Source organism: Protopterus annectens, chromosome 1.part2 (assembly GCF_019279795.1).
Source record: "Protopterus annectens isolate FY-2018-M chromosome 1.part2, PAN1.0, whole genome shotgun sequence".
NCBI lineage: Eukaryota > Metazoa > Chordata > Ceratodontiformes > Protopteridae > Protopterus > Protopterus annectens.
In genome coordinates this window covers 395,961,704-395,989,608 of record NC_056727.1, presented here as the reverse complement: position 1 = coordinate 395,989,608, position 27,905 = coordinate 395,961,704, and the positions used below count along the sequence as shown (strand labels likewise).

At 40.0% G+C, this 27,905-nt stretch overlaps 1 protein-coding gene across 1 annotated transcript in view; it reads right to left on the bottom strand.

Annotated features, from left to right (window-relative positions):
• Window positions 1-27,905, bottom strand: part of PLCB4 (phospholipase C beta 4) — a 1,792,792-nt gene that overhangs the window by 1,079,093 nt on the left and 685,794 nt on the right. The window contains exon 12 of the mRNA XM_044056592.1: window positions 5,018-5,228. Within this exon, the coding sequence (XP_043912527.1) occupies window positions 5,018-5,228 (211 nt within the window). The remainder of the gene's footprint in view (window positions 1-5,017; window positions 5,229-27,905) is intronic.

Below are 27,905 nucleotides of genomic sequence, written 5' to 3'. Positions count from 1 at the left end.
CATATGCAGCTTTGCATGTGGAATTAGTTGAATGCAGGATGCCATGAACCCCAATGCCTGCAGGATTTTCCTTGCAGTGAGCTGGGTAAAAGTTGCCATCTTTTTGAAGTATTGAGTCAGTTGTTTTTGTTTGTCTGGTGTGAGATAAGCCATCTGGGCCGTTGTATTTAAGCTGTCACCCAGGAATATTATGTCTTGTGAGGGTATTAGCTCTGACTTCTTTTTGTTTACTGTGTACCCTAGGTAACTTAGCAGCTTTGTTACAAATGCCAGATGCTGTAATAGAGTGGCCTTGCTGTCCGCTTGGATCAGGCAGTCATCCAGATATGGATAAATTTGTATTCCTCGTTGTCTGCAGTATGCAATTACTGATGCCAGGCATTTCGTAAATACTCTGGGCGCAGTAGATAAGCCAAAGGGCAATGCAGAGAATTGATAATGCGCTGTACCTGCCAGAAATCTGAGGTATCTTCTGCAATCTTGTCTGATAGGGACATGCAGGTATGCCTCTTTGAGGTCCAACGTTACCAGCCAAGACTCCTTGCCCAGCATGGGAAGAAGCTGCTGTAGTGTGAGCATTTTGAATTTGGGTACCTCCAGGTATGTGTTTAGAATTGAGAGGTCTAAAATGGGTCTCCAGGCTTTGTCCTTTCTTGGTACTAGAAAAAGTCTTGTAAAAACCTTGACCTTGCTCCTTTGTAGGTACCTTTTGAATTGCTTTCATATCCATGAGAGCTGAAATTTGTGTTTGTGCCTCTGCCCATTGGTTGGAGGCAGATTTGGCATGCCTCTCATCCATGGTAAAGTGTGAAAATGAAATCTGTAGCCTCAGGTAATAACATCCAGAACCCATTTATCCTTTGTTATGATGCGCCAATTTTGTGGAAATAGAGCCAGTTTTCCTCCCAAAGGTGCTGCCAGGGCAATTTTGCTTGGCAGGCGAAGAGGGAAGTCATTGTGTTTGTTTCCTGGAGGGTTGAGATCTTTCGTCTCCACCTCTTTGAGTTGTTGTATGCCATTGTCTAGGCCTGAAGGAACCTTGTGGCTGGCCTCTGCCCCTTGGGCGTCTGTACCTACCCCTTTGGGGTCTGTCTGATGCAGGAAAGGACCAGTTTTTTGATGGCCAGTTTCTGCTGAAACGAGGAGGTTGCACCTGTAAAAAATCTTTAACTGTCTGCATAGATTTTGCCTTTTCTTCCATTTTCTTTAAAACTTCCTCTGCTTTGACACCAAATAACGCATCTTTCTGCAATGGAGCATCCAATAACTTTGCTTTGACATGTTCTGGTAAGGCATGCTCTTTTAGCCAAGCATGTCTACGTATTACTGATCCTGTGACAGCTGCTCTACATGAGGCTTCCAATGAATCAAAACCACACTGTAAGGTATGCTTTCCCACCTGTTCTACTGCATGCAGCAAATCCTGCATCTCTTTGAAATCAGGTTGATCTGTCTGAGGGATCATTTTCTGCTTTAACTGTGTAATCAAGTACTGCTGGTATTTTAGCATGTGGAATTGGCAGTTTAAGGCCCTCATGGCCAAAGTGGCAGACGTATACACTTTCTTCCCCCATCTTTCTAATGCTCTGGAATCTCTTTCAGAAGGTAATGGATTCTTAGCAGTAGAGGCCTTAACCCCTTTGGGACCCTGGGAAATGGTTTCAGGGTCTGCAACAGGGCTTTTATATAGAAACTTCTGAGAATCAGGAACTCAGTAGTATCTGTCTGGTTTAGCTGGTGCAGGAGGTAAGGAATCTGGGTTTAGACTAGATTCGGAGTTAACATCATCCAAAATGTCTAAAACTGGAGGAATTGCAAGGGGTCTATGCTGTGGGAGAAGAAGGAACTCACGGAGTCTTTTCTTAGAGTCAGAGTAATCTTGGCCTTCCCAGTGGAAGTGTTTCCTCATGGTGTGTAAAGTTTCCCCAAAAGAGTAGTCTTCAGGGGGGGGGAGACAGAGGGAATGGACTCTTCAGCATCTGAGTCTTCATAAGGAGGGAATGAATAATCCTGGTCCTCAGAGTTAGCTGAGGAAATGGATGCTTGGTCAGAGGAAGGATAATCTTCCGCCAGTCTAGGCCTTTTGTCAGGAGGGGGTTGTGAACCCCTGATAAGGGTAATTAAATCCTCAGCCATTTTAAGCATCTGTTTTTTAGGCATAGGGGCCTGTGGGGGGAACTGTGGACCCGGTTTCCTAACTTTTAAGGGGGTTTTAAGTTTAGCATAAGACTTGATAGAGATAGTTGTCGGTTTGAAGACACCTTCAGAAACCGAAGGCCTGTCCAAAATCTCCGGATCACCGTCAGGGTTGGTGTCCGAGGGGTGAGATGGAACCGGCTCCTGAGGCCCAGCTGATTCGGTCTGGGAGGCTGTCAGAATTTCTAAATCAGCGGTAGTCAGAGGCTGCGTAGGCACCTCGCTGAAAACCGGAGAACCGGCGGTAGGCCTTGTTGAGGCCTCGGTATCTGGTCTTGGCCTTGGTTGCCTGTCCTTATCCTTGTGTTTTTTAATCATTGCTGATGTCGGTTGTTCCGACGACATGCTATAATTAAATTTTCTGCCAAAATAATGTCGGGCGAAATCTGCCCGACGCTTGATTGTACATTTGTTGAACCTAGCACAAAACTGACAAACAGAGATGTCGTGGTCTGGGCCTAGGCAAGGAATACAATAAGAATGAAAATCCTTATGAGGTATTTGCTTCCCACAAGAAATGCAATTATTAACTTTGTCTGACATTGGTCTGAAGCAAGAAAAGTTTCCCCAACGGGGTACTTAGCTTTAGAGAAGACTTCGGGCTGAAATTCGATTCGAAAATCTCAGGAGCTAGCCGACCGGCACTTGCGAACTGCTTCTGCTTCGGGCACCGTGCGGCAAGAAAGACTGAAGAAAATGGCGTTGGCTGCCTCTTTTATCCCCCTGTCGCACTGACGTCACGGAAGAAGCAACGACAACCGACGCCAGACCAAGACTTTGGGATTCGGCCGACTGCGAGACTGCCTGATGGCAGGATAACCCAAGTGTGATGACTGCAGCAGTATAACACGATGAACATCCCTATATTATTGTTAGGAACTCAGGGATATGGTTAGGTCCAAAGAAATGGTGCTCTGTCATGTGAGCAAAAAACAATGGCAGTGAAAATGTGAATGGCTTGTGTTTTACAAGTCTGTTTTTTTTTTCAAAATAGTAGAGTGTTGACAGACAAGACAATTGGACATGGGAAATAATTAGTGTTTGAAATGTTGTGATGGCAATGTAGGGGGTTTTACATGGCATCATTAATAACCACTGGCATTAAGTCATCTAATATGACTTACATAAGCTGATAATTATTCCAAACTGTTAGCAAATTCATTGGCCAAATGGAGGTTTGACTAGCTCACTACAAGATCACTCACCACAAATGAAGAACTCTTCTGAGGATAATTTTGCTGGTAAACCTGCTATTGTTTGTGGAGATCCTGCTCCTTTTACTTAAACTGACTTGAGGGCAAGTTCCCTTCCTTATCTCCTGCTTAAGAACTAACTGAGCAGATGTACTGCAGTGCATGCATTCAGTATTAACAGCTGTGAACCTATTCAAAAAGTCAGGCAGATCAGATTAGAATAGGTTATCAATGCTACATGAATGTTGATTGGACAGCTGTTTCATGCATAAGTTCTGTTAAGAAAGCATTATTAAATAGAAGAGGACATTATATAGTAAAAGCTGCAATTCTGAGCACCATCATGAGGAAAGTGGGTGGCTGTCCCAGGTACAAACAGAGGCTCAATTAGCAGCTTTGGATGAAGCAAGATTTATAGTGGCAGAATTAATTTAAGTAGCCAAAGGTGATATTGTGGCTCCTTAAGTTATGTATTTAGTACCTTATTATGTTAGTAACCACAGAAAATAGATTGGCTAAGTTCTTTGTTACAGTTCTGATCATGGAAGGTTGTGGGGGGTACCAGGCTGGGGACTGCTGTGAGTCCCAATTGATCTAGCTATGGCTTTGATATAATTATTAGTTCTGAAACTGTTGTAGCAATTTATTCTGTTCATAATAAATTAAACTTATTGAATAGTATAAAGAAAAACCTTTGGTCTTTTAAGTACAGATGCAATCATTTTAACAGTAAGGTGCTTGAACTATATTTATTATACAGAATCTGCTAAAATTGAAGTTACACCATAGGTTCATAGGTAGGTACTAGGCTATCGGCCCAAGGGCCTAAGTAAGCCTAGCCAACAAGGTTCCCTGGCTTATGCCACCCAAGAAAGTTAATTTCCTGTGCCCCTGTCAAGCAGAGCCACAGAAGTGATCCCTGGGGTGCATTTCCTATTTCCCATCCAGTCATCAGGATTTTTCTTGAAGAGTGCTAATGAGGAACTTTGCTTGACATAGATGGGTAGCTTGTTCCAAAGTATGGGAAGCCTCTGGGACAGGAATCTATCCCTCTCGTATGTCCTGTATATTTCAGATAATCTTGATAAAAATAACTGTCAAGACACAGGTGGTAGAAAAGGTTCTACTATTAAAAAGTAACAGCACAAAGCCGGTGAAATCACAAAACAAATAATATTCCAGATTAGATAATGAAATCAATGTGGCATGTTGGGGCAGACAGAAAAAATAACAAATGGAATCTAATGCATCTCATGTTGGAATGTACAGTTTGAAGATGCAAAAAATAGGGTACAGTTTGAAGTTATGCAGTTTATACTCTATAGTTCGGCATATAAACTGTAAATCTGTACTACAGAGCGTACATCTATTTTAAATCATCCTACAGAAGATTAAACTTAACAGTTGCCAAGAAAAGATGCTATGTTTGAGTTATGGACAAGAATCAGAACAAACTGTAAGTTTGAATATTAAAGCTGCATTATTAACAAGTGAGTGTTGTTTCTGAATTTGGCAAGTCCCATTCACCTCTGTCAGATGCATAAATTTCACTTAGCAAGTTTTACTTTCTTATTAGTCAGTTTTAAAGAGTCGATTTATCTAGGGAAAGAATAATTACAGTTTCTAACCTGCATCCAGCCAAAAGGACTTGCCGATACATTTCCACAGATGATTTTCCTCCAAACTGTCTACCCACAAGATATGTGTTATGTGAGGAACTGATAAAATAATGTGCTAAAGGGTGGTCCATTTCTTGATACAATTCCAAGCGATCTAGGAAGACTGGTGCATTTTCATCTGACATCAGGTGTCTGCAAAACCCATCACTGGACATGCAACCTGCAAGAAAGTTGAAGTTCAAATCAAAATGGCAAAATATTATTTATTATATTGCCCAAACCTGCTGTAATATGAAAAGTAAATTGTATCCTTTATTTTAAAGATGAGAACAGAATAATGTCATTAAGAATAAGTTATTAGCAGTTGCATATTTTTAAGTGCAATGGCATATACAACTGAAGATATCTAGTGTTTTAACCCACATATAACTGTTGTTCTTCTTAACTATTTAATTTCTTAAACAAAATGACAAAGCAAGGTAATATAAATGCTAAAGCTACTCAATACAAAAAATGTCTTAAAAGCTGGAGTTTCACTTAGATATGTTTTTCATTTTTTTGTAAATGAAAACAAAGACAGAAGAACTAATATTCCTACTGCAATATATTGCAAAGATATCTGAATTACTTTAAAACTCAGTTTGCTAGATAGGTACAGAAAGCTTAAAGCAATCAACAGAGTAATTAAGCGGAAAGTTCAGTTGTGTAAGTAAACCTACCATAACAGTAGACGTTCAAATGATCACTGCTACAGTAGCCTTAGTTCTATGGGTTATATTCTGACAAGGGTACAACAGTCAGACAGCCTCCAAAGCTTCAGACACCTTTCACACCCCCAAACTGTCAGGCAGCTTGAGCTGAGCTGACTAAAAGACAAGTCCGGGAGGCCAAGCCTTTCAGAACTTTCCTACCAGCAAAGATGGAACCTGAGCCTTGAAAGGACAATACTAGGAAATTAATGTCCACACCCTGGCATAAAAAACACACTGAAATTAATGGGGATGGAGGGAGGGAGCAGCTACTGCAGCAGTGATCATTCAAACATATACTGTTATGGGAAGCTTATTTACACAACTATACTATGTCCATCATATTAATCACTGCTGCAGTAGCCTTAGTTATATAGGTAGAGTACTCAAGCTTATTACATTCGGGAGGTGGAAGGAGGAGTCCAGGAGTCTTAGTAAACCTAGAGAAGGAATCAAGTTCATAGTGCTTTGTAAAAGTATGTACAAAGCACCAAGTAGCAGATTCTAAAAGAATACTTCTTTTATCCATTCCTTTCCAAAAAAACCATAGACAAAGCCAAGGCCCTAGAAGAATGGGCCTGGATCCTGACTGAAATAGTTTTGTCATGATGAGTGACATAGGTTGTCCTTTTTCTTACTTTCACAAGAAATGAATAATAGATCTGAAGATCTGAAAGATTTAGTTCTGTCAAAAGTACTTGAATTGCCTGTAGACATCCAAGGCATGGAGCATAGGTTGGTACTAGGCTGTCGGCCCTAGGGCCTATACAAGCCTAGCCATAACAATTCCCTGGCTATTTCTTCCCAGAATATTTACTTCCCTGGTCCCCTGTCTAGCTGGGTGACTGACGCAATTCCTGGGGTGAATCTCCTATCTCCCATCCAATCATCAAGGTTACTTTTGAAGAGGGCCAAAGAGGCATTCAGCTTGACATGTATGGGCAGTGCTTGTTTTGTTCATTATGATGACCAGGTTTAGATCCCTGCAGCGTGTAGCTCTGAAGGATTGGGATTTCTTTAAGTGTAGCATGTGCAACAGCTTACAGCACTGCATTTGACATGGCCTTGTATGTTAAGCAGAGATCACCTCTGAGTAGGTAATATGCAACAGAGTATAGCTGGAGTTTTTTTTAGGTGGTCAACATAGGGCATCTGCTTTAGGCCTGTGATTATTTTAGAGAGTTATTTATGTGGCCTTTCCAGTTGTTGCAAATGTCTTGTGAGGTACATACCAAATGGGGCGTTGTACTCTATAATGGATCTAATGAGGGATGAGTACAGTGGGAGAATGATCTCCTTTTTTCTGGATGAAAAGCCCTTAGTGATGAGGTGTGTCACAGAGAAGGATTTCCTGACTGTTGTGGATATGTGGTTATCGAAAGCGAGACCACTGTCCACCTGGGTCCCTAAGTCCCTTATCACACTTTCTGTGTTTAGTGTACTGCCACTTATGTGGTAATTCATGGGTACATGGTTTTTCCTAAAGGGGATAACTATACATTTCTTGGCAGTGAGCTTGAGCCCATGGCTCTGGCACCAAGCATCTGTTTCTGTAAGGCCCTTTTGTCGAATATCCACATCATTTGGGGATTCAATAATGGCTCCTAGTTTGCAGTCATCTGTGAACTTTGTTAGCCAGAGTCCATTAGTGCTGGCCTATACTTCAGAGAAGTAGATGCCAAACAAGAGCGGTCCCAGGACTGAACCTTGAGGTACTCTGCTTGTCACTTGTCTGGAGCTGGATTTTGAGTCAGTTACTTTTACATTGTGGGTTCTGTCAGTAAGTTAGTTGGCAACCTAACGAGTGACATAGGGATTAATGCCTAGCTTAGTAAGTTTATCTATGATTCCAGAGTGGGGGATGGTGTCGAAGGCCTTGGCGAGGTCCAGATAGGCTGTGTGGACAGCCTTACCCTCGTCCATGACTCTGGAGACTGATTCGAAGAAGTCAATCAGGTTGAGGAGAAAAGATCGGCCCTTTACAAAACCAGACTGGGTGGGGTCCAGTGTTTGAAGGTTGCCAATGTCTTTGTTTATAAGTTCCATGATAATGCGTTCCATGGCTTTGCAGATCAGGCTCATCAGACTGATGGGATGATAGTTCCCGGGATCCAAGGTGGATCCCCTCTTGTGGAGTGGGATAACTGTACCTGTGCGCCACTCATTGGGCATGAAGCCTGAGGTGAGGCTATGATTAAACATGACACTTAGGGGAGGTGCCAGTTCATTTTGTAGTTCATGTAGTCCACAGCCCGGGATGTCATCTGGTCCCATGGATGCTGTATTCTTAGCTTTGGAGAGTGCGTTTTTTTACCTGTGTGGCCGTGAGTACTGGAATTTGGCAATCTTTTGGTATCGAGATGGGCAGTTTAGGGGGTGAGAGGAGGGGGAAGTTTGTACTGAATCGAATTTCCAGGATATTGGCAATATCCTTGAGATCAGTATATTTAATGCCATTCAGTTGTAGCTCAGAACAGATCTGAGCATTACCATTTAGATCCTTGACATAACTATAGAATGCCTTGTGGTTGTCCTTGGAATCTTTGGCAATTTTATTTTCGTAAGTTGCTTTGGAGGATTTTATGAGAGATCTCAGCTTCTTATTGAGGATGCTAAGGGAGTTTTTTGCATCCTGGGATTTTCCTCTTTTCTGCAACAGTTTTTTCCTTCTGTTGTATAGTTTGTTTATGGTAGGGACCACCAGATTGGGTTCCTTTTTTTGGAGGAGACCATCTTGGTTCTGTTTGGAATGGCAAGATTCATGAATGAGTGGATGTGCTCATACAGTGCCTTAGTGTAGGATTCAGCGGTCGAACTTCCAGTTCCGGTCTGCATGGGTGTCATGAAGTTTGTCACTTCTGACTTGAGTAGCATGAAATTGGATTTGGAGAAGTTTTTTATGGAGGTTTCCCTACTGGGAGGTGAGGGTGGGATGTGGACATCAAGGGTGATTAGCTTATGGTCAGACCTGACCAACAAGGGGGTGACCACTGGTGTGGAGCATCGATCTCCCATGTTGGTAATGACCAGGTCTAGGATATTTGAGCCCCTGGTAGGACTATGGATTAGTTGGTCCAAGGTGTTGGAATTTATGAATTCCAAGAACCGTTGGGCAAAGGTGTTCATACCCGAGTAGTTTTCCCAATTAATGGCAGGGTAGTTAAAATCACTCCAGTATTAGGGTGTTTGGTTGTATTTTAATATTATCTAGTATGTTTAGAAAGGTGTAGTGAGAATCTTGAGGCATGGTGGGGGATCTGTAGCTAGCTAGAATTTGGATTGCAGTCTTACCTAGTGTTAGTTGCACCTGTAGAATTTCAGATGCATTGTGTTGGGCAGCTAGCCTGGAGGTGTGAATATCCTTGGTGAATATGAACTCTCCACCACCTTTAGTGCTTCGGTCCTGGTTTGATGGCCGAAAAGTGTGGTAAAAGTTTTAGCCTGGTATTGCAAGGGTGGTCTCTGGAGTCTTGAACCAGGTCTCAGTTACTGCATAGATATCGATGTTCTACATTTTTAGGAGTGCCTCGAGAGATTGCACTTTGAAGTTTAGGCATGTAGCATTGAGCAGCATTACCTTCAGATTTTGCATGCTTATATCTGTTACAGTGGTGGTTTTATCCTTTGAGCCTTGCCTAAAAAATGCACTATACGGGAGGAAAGAGCCTTAGCTGAATCCCGTTTGCCATCAGTTTTAGGTTTAGGAAATAAAAAAGGGAGATGGATAGTTTAGCTTAAAGAAAACTTAGATACAATGCTAGGCAGAAAAAAAGGATTAGTTCTCAAAGAAATCCTTTCCCTGTGGAAAATGAGACGGGGTTGACTCAGCATAACAGCTCGCAACTCAGACAGTGTTCTTGCAGATGTCAACTGTTTTCTATCTTAAGAACCTCAAGTCAGCCAGGTTAATTGGTTCAAATGCAGCAACTGTTAGCTTTTTTAACACAAAATTAAGATCACAAGGACAGGCCACTGTTTTACTTGCAGGCTTTTTGTGCAAAACCCCTTTCAAAAATATTTTGACATAAGATTGCATTGTAAGAGGAGGCTCTATGACAGACATGCTGGAATGGCTGATAAATGAACCTTGATAGAAGAGTAAGAAAGGCCTTAAGATCATAATCAGAATATTGGAAAACAAGAAAACATCTGGTCATGAATGGGTGCTGGTTATGTTGTTGGCACCAGTTACAAAACTTTTTTTTCATTTGCTAATATATGATTTTCTAGTAGCAGGCCTTCTTCTTTTCATTAGTACCTGCTTGACATATTTAGTATACAGGTCCCTAAAAGGAATTAATACCCTATCATCCAGCAGTCAATGAAGTTAATTGATGCTGAGGTGTATCAAACACCCCTGTTTTTGCGCGAGTAGATTCAGTCTGTAAGGAAGCCTCTGAAATTTGCCCCTGGCCATTTCCAGAAGAAAGGAGAACTACAGTTTCCTGGACCAGAAGGGTGTTACCACAATGATCTTGGGAGATTCCTTCTGAATCTTCAGAAGTACCCTGGATATTAGGGCAAATGGTGGAAAAGCATACAGGAACATTCGTGTACAAGAAAGAGAAAAGGCATCTATGTTCCAGGTCTTCTTGCTGGGAGTCTTGGAACAGAATCTTGCCAGTTGTTTGTTCAGTGAGGAGGCAAAGAGGTCTACGTGAGGAACTCCCCACAGATATATCAAATCTTGGAAGACTCATCAATAACTGAAGCTCTGCCCTGGTTCTGCTCAGCTTGTCTGTGACACAGTTTTGCTCTGATGGAATGTAGGATGCCTGTACAATAAGACTGAGCTGTGAATCTATATCCCAACCTAAGATGGCTAGTCTGCAAAGGGGTACGACCTGGTTCTTCCCCTGCTTGTTGATGTACCACATGACCGTGGCATTGTCGATAACAATTTGAAGAGGTCCAGGGACCAAAGATGGATCAAAGAGTTGAGAGCCTTGATCACAGCAAGCATCTCTTTGATATTTATGTGCTTGCATCTGCTCTTGGTGCCCTGCACAGCCTGCACTTTTTCCGTTTCCATTTCTATAAGAAGCACCCGAAATCTGGATGAATAGGATCTGATGACAAGCATCGTTTAAATCTAGTGTTACCAGGAAACCTGAAAGAGGATGAAGAAGTTAACAGGATGTGAAGTGGCATCACTTTGAATTTGGGCATGAACAGGTTTAGGAAAGAAAGATCCTGAAATGGTCTCCAAACATTTTCTTTCTTGGGTACTAAGAACATCATTAAATAAAAACCCTTCACCACCTGCAAAGGAGGAACTGGTTCTTCACTCCTTGGGATAGCATATGATGAAGAACCAGCATAAACAAAAGACTCTGATCTGGAGAATGAGGAATGACCCAATGGAAAGGGGGAATTTTCTCCCACTGCCATCTCTAACTTTGATGAGTATCTTCAGAATCCACTTGTCTGAAACTGTCTGTTGTCAAAGAGAAAAATGGAGATTTAAACTTTGTGGAAGAAAAAAGGGGCCAGGGTGAGGAGGGTCACCAGATCTCTTGAATAGTCATTCAGAATTACCAGTATTTTATCAAGAGTAGTCAGAGAATGCTTTAGAAAATTTGGAAAAGGAGGGATGAGAAATCTTGGATCAGCTTACCCCTTTCATCACACTTTTTGATCAGCTCTGCAGTAGATGGGCCAAAACTAAATTTCTATCCAAATAGGAATTTAAAATTTAATTTTTATCATCATCAAGGAGGTTCTGAAAAATGCATCCATGCAAACCTGCTCAAACAACCTGGAAGAAGTATCAACAGAGTCGTATACACACTGTAAACAATGAGTAGTGACCTGTGCAGTAAAAGAAACTTAAGTTATTTAAACTTCCTCAGAAGAAGAAACAACACATACATTTTTATCACAACTAACTTTAACATATGAGCTTGGCACTTCAAAATTCTGAAAAAAGTCGCGGAAGTCTACACTTTTTTTCCCATAATTAACAATAATTTTCACATTCTTATCAGACAAAGTGGGATTGGAATTACCTAACTGTTTAGCAGCAGTGGGATCAACTAAAGCTATAGCTAGTAGGTTAGATTTGGGAATAGAGTATAAAAGCTTAAAGGTCTGACGAACTTTATACAGCTGTACATTTTTTAACTCTTAGAATACATATGTTCCTCTATGAACTCATCCAGGAGGAGTGCCCATGCCTTACTTTGACCAGTATGCTTCACTCCTCAGTCAACCCAACCTAGTCACCCACCCAACCATGCTCGTCAGCTAGTTTTACATGCTAAAGACAATAACAAACATCTGGACCTCAGGGTTAGCCTGCTAAAGGCAAAGTCAAGGACAGCCTATTTACTAACCTGCTGTGGATATATAACCTCTGTAAATAGATGTTTTCATAGGTTCATAGGTTCATGGGTGTGTACTAGGTTAATGGCCCTAGAGCGTTTACAAGCCTAGTGCATAGGATTACCCTGGCATCATGCCACCAAACCTTAGTTCCCACTGCCTTTGTCAAGTAAAGCCACAGGAGTGATCCCTGGGGGTGAATTTTCTATTTCCCATCCACTCATCAAGATTTCTGTTAAAGAAGGCCAGTGAGGTGCTCTGCTTGACATGTATGGGAAGTCTATTCCATAGCATGGGCAGTCTCTGGGTTAAGAACTTGTCCCTCCAGCATGTTTTGTTGATTGTGGTAATGAGGTTGTGGTCCCTGGAGCATGTGGTGCGGAGGGATTGGGATTTCTTTACCTGTAGCATTTTTAACAGAGCTGGGTCAGAGATGGCTTTGTAAGTCAAGCAGGGATTGCCTTTGTAGGTGATATGAGACAGAGAATAGTTGGAGTTTTTTAAGTCTGTACATATAGGACAAATGTTTAAAGCCTAGGATCATCTTTGTGATGCACTTTTGCGGCCTATCCAGTTGTAGCAGGTGTTTAGTGAGGTACATGCCAAATGGGGCATTGTACTCAAAGACTGGCCTAATGAGGGAAGAGTAGAGGTAGACAATGACCTCTTTCTTCCTGGATGCAAAACCCTTAGTAATGAGATGTGCCACATAGAAGGACTTTCTGACCACAGTGGCAATGTGGTGGTCAAAAGAGGTTGCTGTCAACCTGTGTTCCCAGATCTCTTAAAATGCCTTATGTGTTCAGCGGACTACCATCGCTGTGGTAATTCATGGGAACTGAGTTTTTCCCAAAGGGGATGACGAGACATTTTTGGCACTGAGCTTAAGGCTATTGTTCTGACACCAATTGTTGGTCTCAGTGAGGCCTTTCTGTAGGATATCAACATCATTTGGGGAGTTAATAATAGCTCCCAGCTATCAATCATCCACAAACTTTGTCAGCCAGAGTCTCTTCATGTTGGCCTGGACTTCAGAGAAGTAGTTCCCAAACTGGAGAGGACCCAGGATCCTGTGGAACTCCACTCATGACTGGTCGGCAGTCTGACTTGGCGTCAGCTACTTTCACACAAGGTGTTCTACCTGTGAGCCAGTTTGCAAGCCACCTAGTGATATAGGGGTTGATGCCTACCTTAGTGAGGTTTTTCTATTATTCCTGAGTGGGGAATAGTATCAAAGGCCTTGGCCCGATCAAGGTAGGCTGTATGAACCACCTTGCCTTCATCCACAGCTCTGGTGACTGACTCAAAGAAGTTGACCAAGTTGAGCCGGTCTGATCTACCCTTCACAAAACCAAACTGTGTGGGATCCAGAGTTTGGAGATTCCCTATATCCTTGTTTATTAGGTCCATGATGATGCGTTCCATAGCTTTGCATATCAGACTCGTCAGGCTAATGAGGTGATAGTTCCCAGGGTCTGTAGTTGCTCCTCCTTTGTGGAGAGGGATGACTGTAGCAGTGCGCCATTTGGTAGGAACAAAGCCTGAGGAGAGGCTGTGATTGAGCAGGGCAAACAGGTGATGTGCCAGTTCACTCTGTAGTTCATGTAGAACACAGCCAGGGATATTGTCAGGTCCAACAGAAGCTGTATTCTTGGCCTTGGGCAGTGCTGTTTTAATCTGTGCAGCAGTAATACTAGGTGCCTGGCAATCTACTGGTATTGTGACTGGTCCTTTGGGGGGAGAGGGGTAAAGTTGGCACTGAATCTGTCGGCCAGTATATTGGCAATATCTGTTAGCTTGGTATAGGAGGTACCATTGTGCAGTAGCTCAGAGTAAATCTGGGTATTGCTGTGGAGTTTTGATGAGGAATCTCAACTTTTTGTTGAGGCTTATAAGGGAGTTTTTTCCAGTGTTGGGACTTCACCTTATTCCGCATCAGTTTCCTCCTTCTGTTGTAGAGTTTGTTTATTGCAGGGGACCACCAGATTGGCTTCCTTTTTTTGGAGGAGAGTATCTTAGTTTTATCGGGTATGGCGAGATCCATGCATTTGTGTATGTGTTCGTACAGTGCATTGTTGTATGATTTGGCAGTCATACAACTATTCTGTATTTTCATGGGTGTGTGAAGTTTGCCACCTCTGTTTTTAGGAGCCCAGAGTTAGCTTTGGAGAAGTTTTTCATGGTGGTTACCTTTGTGGGGGTGGGGGAGATGTGGATTTGCAAAGTGATTAGTTTGTGGTCAGAGCTAACCATGGAGGAGTTGACTATTGGTGTAGAGCAACGGTCGCCCATGTTAGTAATGACCAGGTGAAGGATGTTGCTATCTCTAGTGGGGGTAAGAACGAGCTGGTCCAGGGCAATGGAATTAATGAATTCCAGGAAATGTTGGGCAAGTGTATTGGTACATGAGTAGTTTTCCCAGTTAATGGAGGGGTAGTTGAAGTCACCTAGTGTTAGATTTGACCCTAATATTCTCCAGGGTGCTTAGGAACATGGAGTGTGAGTCTTGGGACATGGTTGGGGACCTATAGCAGGCTATGACCTGAATCTCTGTCTTACCCAATGTTAGCTGCACCTGAAGTATTTCAGATGCGTTATGTTAAGCTACCAGTCTGGAGGTGTGCGCATCCTTTATGACTATGGAAACACTACCGCCTTTGGAGCTTCGGTCAAAGCCCTGGGGCCGAAAGGTGTGGAATGAGTTATAGCCTGGTAGTATGTATTCATATTTCTTTACTTTGAAGAGTCAAACAATGCACACTACATCAGTAATGTAGTCAAGAGTTCTATTTAAGGGGCTATGCTTGTATTTACCAGGCTGTGGAATAGTGATTTATCACTGGGACAAAACAGAAATTCCTTAAGATTCCAAGAGCAGAATAAGTTATTTCTTACATTTATTTCATTGAATTGCACTTGTTTAATGCTTATAATTGTGCTATGCAGCAAATCTACTTCATTTTGCACTGTTATAAAGCTTTTGTTTACTGTTTCACTGCATGTATGTACTGTTTTAACTGTATTTTTTATTGGTAGATACTGTTTCATTACTCTAATTGTATTTTTACTAAATTACTTAACTGTTAACTACTTTTTCATACTGAGAGTTGTATTTTCTGTTTGTAAGTGCTCTATCTCTGCTTTTCTGCGCATTTTTGTGAGGTTTCTGTGTTCTAGTCAGGTATCATAAAACTGATTTGTTTGCAGTTAAAAGCATTCTCTGTTCTACTCAGGTAGCATAATCTAGATAGAGGCATGCTGTTGTCCAGGCCTGGTAGTTTTGTTTGTTAAGTTCCCTGTGTTTCTGGCAGTCATCCTCTGCTGATAGTGTCTTGCCTTCTTTGCTATTGAAGTAACAGGGTTTCCTGCCTTGTTGGCTTTGCAGTTGCCTGCCCATACTGTAAATCTGATCTGGGACATTCCTCCCAGTCTAGTGTCATTATCTCATTCTACCCAAGACAGAGACAATATTTGAGAAGGCCAACCCACTCTGGTTTTTAACCTTGAATTGTTTTCTGTTCCTGCTTTCTCCCTTGCCACTTTACTAAAAAAATAAATTGCTAGAATCTCCTTGTGTTCTGACTGAGTGTGCTTCTCAGCTGATAACTATATTTTTGGCACTTTTTAACTGTTCAGAGTTGAATAAAAGAATAATTGAATCCAGTTCGGAAAACAGTTTGAATAAATTGCATTTATTTAAACTGTATTTGCTCTAATATTGCTACACACTCAAGTGTGATAGCTTGCACTGCACTTGAATAGTTTTTAGTGCTGTTTTAGCTGCCTTTCTGTATAAAAAATTCTAAGCTTGTTTCCTGCCTTTCCTGTAACTAGTCTAGTCCAGATACAGATTTGCTGAATCCAGGATTGTTTGTAAGCTTCTGAGCCCCCCAAGCCTTTCTGTGTTGGAGGGAAGCCGTCTAGCTTATCAGTGGGAGCGGTAAGCACTAGGTAGCCTATCTACCACAAAAGGAGTGGTTTCTAGCCCAGAAATTGTAGTTATTGGCCATTTGGGCAGTTTTTCAATTTCTCTCAACTTTTCCGGTTTAAAAGCCTGGTGTTTGAGCTTGTTTCCTGATTTTCCTGTAACTAGTCTAGTCCAGATACAGATTTGCTGTATGCAAGACTGTTTGTAAGCTTCTGAGGCCCCCAAGCCTTTCTGTGTTAGAGGGAAGCCTTCCAGCTTATCAGTGGGAGGGGTAAACAATAGGTAGCCTATCTACCCCAAGAGGAGTGGTTTCTGGCCCAGACATTGTAGTTTATTGGCCATTTGAGCAGTTTTTCCATCTCTTTCAATTTTCTGGTTTAAAAGCCTGTGTTTCCTGACTTTGCTATAACTAGTCCAGATACAGTTTGCTGTATCCAGGACTGCAAGTAATCTTCTGAGCCCCCAAGCCTTTCTGTATTGCAAGGAAGTCTTCCAGCTTATCAGTGGGAGTGGTAAGCACTAGGTAGCCTATCTACCACAAAAGGAGTGGTTTCTGGCCCAGCAATTGTAGTTTATTGGCCGTTTGGGTAGTTTTTCCATCTCTCTCAACATTCTGGTTTAAAAGCCCACACGCACTCTCCAGCCAAGAACAGAATAGCTGTCAAGAGGAGAAGGTCAACACTTACACTACACCACATGGAACACACAGCCCTCCAGAACACATGCACTAGTACTGCCTTCACATAAAAACAGAAACCACATCTACCCAAACAGCAGAGACCTCCAAGGCAGAAATGCACTTGACCAAACGCACTCGACCACCACAATACAACACTAATAACGAGACATATATCTCTCCTAAACAGCGTGCCACTCAACCAAAGCTCCTAAGGCAAAACAGCATGCCCAACACACTAGTCATAGGTGACTCGATAGTGAGGCACACTGATGTCCCACTCACTAGGCTGAATAAGAAGAAAGTAAGAGTCAGCTGACTGTCAGGTGCCAGGATCTGCCACATAATGCACACACTCAGGTCCCTCAACAACAGGTACAAATATGACTCAGTCATTGTACATGTGGGTGTGAATGACCTGAGACATACCTCCCTGGACTACATGAAAAGAGACATAGAGGAGCTCTCGGATTATGTAGCCCAGGTGGGTATGACTCGAGCCCTGAGCAGCATCCTACCATCACCCAGAATGATACTACAGCACAAGCAGAAAATGATTTATTTCAACAACTGGCTAAGTTTTTGGTGTCATTCTAAGGGGATCCAGTATCTGTCTACCTGGGATGGCATGACTGACAAACCTCTATGCTTTGCCAGAGGTGGCCTGCATCTGTCACCCCTGGGCTTCCGGATACTGCCCAAGGCTCTTGCCACCCCTAGAGTGCCTTTTTAGGCAGTGTTCCAAAAGACCACTGTAACAGCTACAAACAAATGCAATCTGAGTGTCATTCTACTCAATGCTAGAAGTCTAAATCTCAAAATGCACTTGCTCGAAGCACTCCTTAAAATGGAGAGCATCAATATTTGTGCTGTAACAGAGACCTGGTTCAAGGCAGCAGAAAGCACCCCCTACACTACCAGGCTATAACTCATTCCACACCTTTTGGCCTCAAAACTTGGACCGAAGCTCCAAAGGTGGTGATCCATATTCATAAAGGATGCGCACACCTTCAGACTGGTAGCCCAACATAACGCATCAGAGATAATTCAGGTGCAGCTAACATTTGGTAAGACAGCAATTCAGATCATAGTCTGCTATAGGTCCCCAACCATGTCCCAAGAATCACAGTCCACATTCTTAAGCATCCTGGAGAATATTAGGGTCCAACCTAACACTCTTATACTAGGCAACTTCAACTACCCCTCCATTAACTGGGAAAACTACTCATGTACCAATACACTTGCCCAACATTTCCTGGAGTTCATTAATTCCAATGCCCTGGACCAGCTCACTGTTACCCCCACTACAGGTAGCAACATCCTTGACCTGGTCATTACTAACATGAGCATATTTGTAGATGAGAACCTTAAATTTGACACACACATATCCAAAATACAATAAAAAAAAATTACACCAAAAACTACATTCTCCGTATAGAGCACAAACCTTCCTCTCAGACACTGTAGATTAATAATGGCTAAACTAAGTGTACAAGATCTATATTCAAGAACATCCCTACCACATTTTTAGTGGTTTCTTATCAGTCAGAAATAGTACACTAAGTGTACATGTAGCCTTCACTTTTTGGTAACCTTTATGAATCCCCCTTGATATTTAAGGCTACAAGAAAATCAGCAGGAAAACTAAAATTAGGAGGAAGAAGATATGAGTTATGCGTGTGTTGTCTGTTCACTTAGAATGGTTTACACTTAGTGTAGGCATTAATTAACACTCATCTTGCCTACTCTAACATATTCTGCACACAAGCTTAACAGCATCCAAGTGATCTTGCTAAACAAACTTGAACAATGTTACTATAAAATAACACGATTCACTGCCAACCTTCCAAATAGAATCTACCTCTGTGTCGCCCTAAGGGAATTACCATGGCTGGAATTCCTACATTATTTCACCTAGTCACAACCTTCACAAATCCTTGACATTGTGTATAAACTAACAACTGTCCATCCATCTGCAACCTCATACAAATATACAACCCTTCTAGGTCACTACGTTCATCAGAACAATACCTATTACATGTATCCAAACTCAGAAATTCTGCTGGTAAATCACTACTCTCCCACCACGCCGCTAAATTGTGGAACTCCATCTCACTAGGTATGTGACAAGAACACTCCCTAAACATCATTTAAAACACAAGAAAATCATACATACTAAGTTGCCAGATCTGCATATGTGATGTTCCTGGATAATCTCCAAACCCTTACTGTCACCAGTGTTTTATGTAACTGGCCATAATACAGCTACTACTTCATAATCTCTAACTACCGGACTATCATCTACCACTATCCACTACTATCTCTATCTGCATTTTACCTGGACCTCCTCAATACTCCTTCATAATTTGTAACCATCTTCACTCTATAATTATTTCACTGTTTCCTATTCAATATGTATTTATAGTTAATTCCATTTGAAAGTAACTAGACTCTTACAAGCTGGATATTAACAATATTTTACTGATTTTTTTTAACTATCATGTTTTCATTAGCTGTCATATCATTACTGTTCTATGCATATTTAGTATTCTGTGTATATTTATTATTTTTTGATTGTCATATCATTACTTTCATAATAAATGTATGGTATGTACATTTATTATGTACATTTTGTATAACTGCCTTCTACTCATTTTGTAAAATGGAGCATTTGTCCCTGGGTATCCACTGAAAATGGGACCTGTGCCCATTCAGACTTTCCCAGTAAACAAACGCAATAAACAATTAAATAATAAGCATCCCATAGGTTCTGGAAATTCCTTTTGCAAAAACTCATAGTGTTTTCTAGGTGACTGAAAAACCTCAATGTTCTCCCACTGAAAGTACTGTTACATTCTAGCAATAATCTCAGAGAAAGAGAATCCCCCACAGGGAGAATCAGAAACTGAGCTCTTCTCTGAGTCTGAATCAGAAGTCTGAGGAAAAATCCCTGTGCCTGACCCTTCACCTTCCTGTGCAGATTTAGAATCTTGAATCTCTTTAGGAAAAGCGGTCTCTCTCTTTCTTTTACTAGAAACTACTTCACAAAAAGGATCGATAGCATGAATTATATCCTGAGGTAGACTCAGTAAACTATTTAGACTCCTGTCTAAAGAAATGTGAGGAGGAAGAGTAGACACATGCTCAGTTTTCTGCTTCTTTCTGACAATAAAAATGGGGCCAACAGTGTTAGTAATGGCATCAGCAGCAACTTCCCCAGGGTTGGGCACAGCATTCTGTTCCCTCTCCCAAGACCAACAAGACTGACTTTCCCTTACCCATTGAGGAGACCACAACAGCTGCAGGGGACGTGACTAACCCCCAGTCCATAGTGGCTGTAGATGCTAGACCAGAGGGATCTGGGGTAAAAGATGAGTGGTCTGAGGTATAACAAATGGCCACAGCAGAGTCACCCATCTGCAGCTGAGGCAAACGGTTAGCCTGCAGTGGTGGCAAAAGCTGTTTAACTTTCTCTTTCAGTGGCTGGTAGAAGGCCAGCTGTGGGACTGGTAGTTTGTTCCATGGTCAAGCTAAAAATGATGCCTTTTTCTCAGGGAAGACAAGCAGCAAATGCCGGTGAAAACTGAAAGTCCTTTAAAATATCTTTTTTCACAGAAAGACACCATAAAATTACTTTAAAACATACTACTAGTCCCAAAGTAAAATAAATACAATTTATCAATAGAAAAAATGGTCTGCAGTTACTTTACACAACTTTTAAACTGTGAGGAAAAACAAGTGCTCCTGTTTAAAAGTATAATACAGTCTTGTAACAATCAGTTAAAACACAAAATGCCTAGCTTTAAAATAACTTTCCTGAAAATGAAAGTGATAAAACACAAACAATATTTATAAAATGGAAGATTTCCCCCAAAGGAAACCTTTCTGCCCTGAAAAGGAACAGCACCAAGCCTACAGTTGATCCTCAAAATCCTTAGAGTAACATAATCTTTGGCAGCAGTAAAGCTCTGAAGGGGTTGACACTCATACTTGTCTTTTAGTCAGCTTAGCTCAAGCTGCCTGACAGTTTGGGTATGTGGATGATGCCCTAACGTTTTGGAAACAAACAGTCTCTGTGGTGCCCCTCAAAGTCTTACAAACCCAGTATGTCAATATACTGGGTCCAACTACTGGAAACTGTCCTTCTGTTATATTCTTGGCAGGATATAACCCACATAGCTAAGGATATTGCATCAGTGATCAATATGATGAACATCCAAGTTTATTGAAAAGATACCTTGCAGTCATTTTGTAAATATTATAAAATACTAGAGATCCCTCAAACAAGCATGAATAAATGCAAAAAAAAAAAAAAAAAAAAAAGAAAAGAAAACAGGCAATAGGAAGTACAAGTACAAAGGTTAAGGACATGGCCATGTGTTTAATCACTGGTTCACTTTTCATGTATATATTTTTTTAGAAAAGACACGTCATACTTACTCTTTTTATCACTGCTGCAAAAATATTTTGTACATTTTACTTTGCTGGCCAAAAAATATCCATTGGCTGACAGTGAAACCATACATTTACCAAAACAGATGGTGAAGACCTCCTATAGCATACACATGGTTTTCTACTTCATAGGTTTCATGAGGGTGTAAGCAACTATGCGTAATACGTTAGTTTCAAGTCAGTGATTATATTTTCATATTTTACCAAAATCTCTAATTCATCCAGCATCCACTTTATGGTATTTTGACTGACTCCTATAGCAACCCCATGAACAGCTGCTGCCATCTGCAATGTTTACTTTGCAAGTAGGGAAAGGAAGTATATTGTTAAAACTTTCTTCCCTCTCTCTCACACACACATGCACAAGAGTGCGCACGCACACACACACACACACACACACACACACACACACACACACACACACACACACACACACACACACACACACACACACACACACACACACAGCAGCTAATACCTATAGACAATTTAGAATCACCATTTCACTTACTGTATGCCTTTGGGATTTGACCAAACAGAACTTCCTGCTATGGGGTGACAATTGTGCTACCTCATTTCCAGTTAATTTGATAAAAATATTGTAGAATTCTGTAAATATCACATAAAATGTGCAACAAATATTCAATGTATATGTAAGAGATCCACTATTAATTTTGTTGCTGACTGTGAGCTCCATCTGTCCAGAAGTAATTTAAAAGTAGGACACTGAGGAGATTTTGGCTCTGTGCCAAAGATGAATCCCTGATTCCAAAATAGTAGATCTGACTATGAGCCAGTCAAACTAGGTGTGGTTGGAGGACACAAACAATTTACTTTTTAGGGAGAAATGAAAGCAAGAGCCAGAATGGCTGACGATTACCAGGCAGGATGGTAGGCAGCAGCTTGCATAAGCATGTCATTGTGGAAGTGATGTAGGCTCCATCAGACTGGTCTATAGAACACCCACCCACCCTTCCTGCATCATCAGCTTCATACCTGTGTAACATACTAAATCTATTGTCTACATACAATGGAAACCAACAGTTAGCTTTCTAAATCCTTGGTTGCATAAGAATCACAAATATGTCAGATAAACTACGAAAGAAAAGAGCAAAACATTTCCAAGTTTAATTGATGGGAGCTAAATAAACAAACCTCATGTGTTAAGTGTCTTTGAGGAGCTTCATCTGCTTTCTTTGAAGGACACCAAAGCAATACAGAGATGTTAGTACTGGTCCATATCTGAACTTAACAGTTTATATAATGATACCAAAGAATTTGCATTCTCAGTAATTTGATTTGAAAGGAATCTCACGGTAATTGGGAAAACGTGAGAAGAAATGCATCATATCACTGACACAGGTTAACCCAGAAATGTGCCAACTTATAGAGTTCTGGATCAAGATCTTGTATACCAGCATTATAATGGTCTGCAGTTAACATATTCCATGGAATTTTCAGATGACCTTCATACCATATTTTTCCATATCTATGAACTTCTGCATACCAATAATATTTAGATGGATAATATTTAGATGGAAAATGTGCATTTTTTTTAAAAGTCCAGCGAAATATCATTTTCAGTTTTAACAGATTTATATGGACCAGTAATGATAAGTTGCTATGATATGAAGGCAATCTTTTCTTCATATTGTGATGCCACTTGCAATTTAGTGAACTGAAAAATTTTTTAAACACAATGATGTTAAAATGTGATTTTTGGTAAAAGAACACAGATGGCCATACTATTTTTAAAAGAAGGATTAAAGTTTTACTCATTTCCTGTGATTGTATACTCTGACATTGTTCAGATCTATTCAGCCAGTCATAAAAAAGGTTAAATCAAATCCTGGACAATAGAAATAATGAGTAGTAAGTCAAAGACAAAAATAAAATATTTGTAATAAATCTCAGGCCTAGCTATTGGTTTTATATAGGCATTATTTCATCAAGCTGCATGGAAAGCAACTAAGCCAAGAACAGATAATATGGGGTACAATGGGCATCCTTGCATAACTCCAGTATTTTACACACACTTGTCTTAACATGAACATGCACCTACCTTCCACTCACTTGTTCGTTCATAGGTCCCACTCCGCAGTCCAAAAACGCCTTCAGGAGTTCAAATTCCATGCATGCGAAAGAGGAAGATGTAAACAATCAGTTGCACAGATGCAGACTCTTCTGCATTTGTGCGACCGGACGCAAAGGGTGTTCTAGCCCTTAAAAAGTAAGTTTTTTTTTTTGTTAAAAATAAGAAAATTAATAAAATTAACAGCAGTAGAGGTACTTGTATGCCATACCGGCATGTACCGTCTCAAAAAAAAAACAAAAAAAAAAAAACCCTGAATGAAAGGATACATCATGTGTAAACTCCAAACCTGGCCATGAGAAAGCAGCCAAGACCTGTATTAGTAAAAAAAATCCAATCATACTAGCAGAATGATTTGATCCTGACAAAACTGTGGCAGAAGGGCAAATGTATTACAAATCTGAGACAGTAGAGTGTTTGTGGAAAATGCTCATTCACTATACAACAGATGGAAGAGAAGCAAATTTATCTTGACAATCAAGGAATGTCAAGAGGTAGGTGTGAGATTCAAAATGCTGTATCTAGCGGTCCTCAGAATATTTTTTCTTGTGTGATCAAAGCAATTTTTGATGCAAAATAGGCTGAGAAGGAAATACAAAAGTTTGCCCAACAAAAGGTGAGCCATTAAACTGTAGGGGACTCTGCTTCTCATTTTTCTGACAAAAAAAATCCCATAAACAGACTTTGCTAGTGAAACTGTTTCCAATGTTCCAAAGGAAATTGCTTGAGAGGCAGAAAAAAAAAACATAAGAGTTGCCTAAAAGAATCAGGAATACCTTCAACTTGAACTGGAGTTTGGGGATGGCAGATGGAGATGAACAGGACAAGGACCAACAAGACTGAAATTAGTGAATAAATGAGACATTATAATGCATCTATCACATTTTTAAATGGCTTTAAAAGAAAAAGTGGCTAAGAAAGACTGGACTTTTGTTGAGTTTGTTCATAGGTTTCTACTATGCTATGCTAGAAGTCTAAATCTCAAAATGCACTCACTCAAAGCATTCCTTAAAATGGAGAACATAGACATTTGTGCTGTAACAGAGACCTGGTTCAAGGCAGCAGAAAGCACCCCTGCACTACCAGGCTATAACTCATTCCACACCTTTCGGCCCCAGAACATGGACCAAAGCTCCACAGGTGGTGGTGCTTCCATATTCATAAGGGATATGTACACCTCCAGACTGGCGGCCCAACATAACGTATCAGAGATACTTCAGGTGCAGCTAACATTGGGCAAGACATCGATTCAGGTTGTAGCCTGCTATAGGTCCTCAACCATGTCCCAAGACTCACACTCCGTGTTCCTAAGCACCCTGAAAACTATTAGGGTCCTGGAGAATATTAGGGTCCAACCTAAAGCTCTCATACTGGGCAACTTCAACTATCCCTCCATTAACTGGGAAAACTACTCATGTACCAATACACTTGCCCAACATTTCCTGGAATTCATTAATTCCAATGCACTGGACCAGCTCATTCCTACCCCCACTAGAGGTAGCAACATCCCTGACCTGGTCATTGCTAACATGGGCAATCATTGCACTACACCAATACTCAACTCCTCCTTAAGTTATTATGAAAGATAAAAATATCTAGAGACAAGTACCTCTAGCAATGTTTGGGATTATCAAAAAGCAGCAGAGAATCATCAGACAACTTATGCAGATTATATAGGAATGAGATGGTTCTCTGAGAGAGTAGCTGATTATGGAAGAGACTACCAAATTACATTAAAACAAGCAATAGTTTAGATATTAAGAACAACTTGAACGTTTATTATGGAAATAACTGTTTTGGTATATTAACAGGCGAGAGGGGCACTAGAAGGGCATTATTGCCCAGGCTTGATAAAGACATCAACAACTAAGTATATGATATTTGGTAAATATAGCTTGAAAAGGGAATATTTAATACAGCACACAGTGATTGAAACTGTAAATTCGTTTAGGAACATGAGTATATGGGTAGATTCATCTTTGCATGTTTCTACTTATATTAACCAATTTGGTTATAAAGATATAGGTTGTATAACTAATTTATAAAGTATAAGAAATCAGAAATTATTACATTATTGTTTGTTAGTTACATTACCCCCAAACTTGAGTATACAATAACAATATGGAAAACTTATAAGAAAACAAGGACAAGTAAACTTGAAAGAATACAGTGGAAATGAACCGAGGACATCCATGAACGTGAAAACTTAAATTACGAAAGATTAAATATCTAAATTTGTACAGTGTCTCATATAAATATTTAAGAGGAGACCTTATTTAGGTTCAAAGGGCATTAAAAGACAACTACCTCTAGGAATGTTTGTTGTCTTCAAAAAGTAGTAGAGAATCATCTGACAACCTGTGAAGAAGATTATACAGAAATGAGAGGTGTGCTAATTGCTTCTTTGAGAGAGTAGCTGACATATGGAATACACAACCAAATTAAATTAAAGCAAACTCTAGTTTAGATATTTTAAGAACAACCTGGACACTTACAAAGGGAATAAGTATTTAAATATAATAGCAGGTTAGAAAGGCATTATTGCCCATGCCTGAAATATTTGTATGCATGTATTCCAGCACAATTTTAAATACCCTTTAAACAGGAAGTGACATATACAAACAGGATGGCAATAACAGGTGTTTGTAAACCAAAGTTAAAAATATAAATATATATAAATAAATAAGTAAATATAGTTATGTATAGCAGCTTGCAACCTTTAAACAGAATTTATGGACATATCTTCATTTAGACTAGGAGAACAGTAGCATTTACAACAATCTTCCGAGAAACTCCCCTTTTTTTCTCAACACATTTTCAATACCAAAAAAAGAAAATTTCTTGAAAATGGAACAGACTTTATTATGTTTAGCCAATGAATTGATCAGGTCACTTTTTTAATGCTGTTAATGTATTTGTAGATATGCCATTGTGGTTTCTTCTTAGTGTTTCCTACATAAAAAGAATTACAGAAAACACACTTGGTAGCATATGCCACCCCCAAAGTTTTACAAGTGAAATGTCCATTATAGAATCAGCCTATTGTAATCAGCTAGAATAATATTTTGAAGTTAAATATATACCCACATTGATGGAAGGACCAACATTTTGTCATACCACAAACGTGTGTGTGTGTTTTGTCTTTTCTACTTTCATGAAATGTAAATGTTTTGTACTGGAAATTAATGAAGATCTTTTCTGTCTTTTTGCTATTGAAGTGCATCATTTCACCTATAATATATATTATTAATGATTTATTCAGTTCCTCAACAATTACATAAGTTTTATGATAACCGATATCCATATAAAATGCTAATTAACATATAACTGCACATTGCATACATGTAGCCTATTATAAACTTTAATTCATTTTAGTTCTTTTTATTGGTGCATCTTTTAAAATGTAGCAAATAAATAAATAAACAAATACATAAATTACTATATTCCAATTTGTGTCAGATTTGTACTTACTGCTAGGGAACCGTATTAGAAGTTTTATGATAAATGCAAGAAATCCTGATTGTTTATAACAATTAGTATATATGCTTCCTATCTAGGTCTTTAAGTTAAACTGATGTAACAAAATCTTCTACCAGATTTACTTTGAGAGTTTTTCAAGAATTAGATTTACATATTTCTCATCTACGAATTTAATCCCATTAGTTTTAGAAGTTTTAAATTGTTATAAAAGAGCGTAACCACAGCAAACTGATGGATATAGAAATGTTGTGGAACAGGAAAAGGACCAACAAGATTGAAATTAGTGATTAAATGAGAGACTACAATGCACAAATCATATTTGTGATGTATGGCTTTACAAGAAAAAGTGGCTGTGAAAGACTGGACTTTTTGTTGAGTTTGTTCATAGGTTTCTACTATGCTAACTGCCCTTGTGGGCCATTTCAAGTCTAGCTAATTACCCCATGTGAGAATTAAACCCTGCTCCTTCTGTTTATAAAGTAAACACCTTAATCATTATGCCAACCTCCCTCATTAAAATTCTGGGTAGAGTGAATGGCATATACTCCACTTCATGTCATTAATGTTTGGAAGGACACTAAAAGGGAAAAAAGAAAAAAAAAAAAAAAAGAGCGATTGTAAGATAATTTTTGTTTTTAACAGTATTTGTATAAAAATTTCATCATATAAATTGCATGGAAGTGTGTGCAATGGTGGATGAAGGCTGAATGCGCAAGCTTCAATTGCCTGAGGTTCAATCCATCCTCAAGCTTCAACTGCCTGAGGTTCAACCCAATGACGAGCAGATGTCATCCATAGGAAATCACTGTCAATGAGTTGTGCTGGCATTGATGCCATTTTTGAGGAAATTTCTCCCTTCTTCGAGCTGATGTAACTGCATTGCTATATATACGTTTGTGGGATATGTGGGGTTGCACGGGGCAAAAAACACAAAGTGTTATTTGGTATTTTTTTAGTGAATGCAGTTTGGGGATTCTGATCATCTGTGCATTCACTTTTGTCAACTAATAGTGGAAGTGGCATTAAATATTAATGATATTCTTGAAACACAGACTTGGCTTAACTGACACACACAAATACATTTATACATGCATATGCTGTAATGAGAAAATAGCTACATTTGCATGTGCTTGAGACTTTAACTGCAGTACCAGACCTTATCTAACAATTGTAAATAATACTTTTAATTCAATATC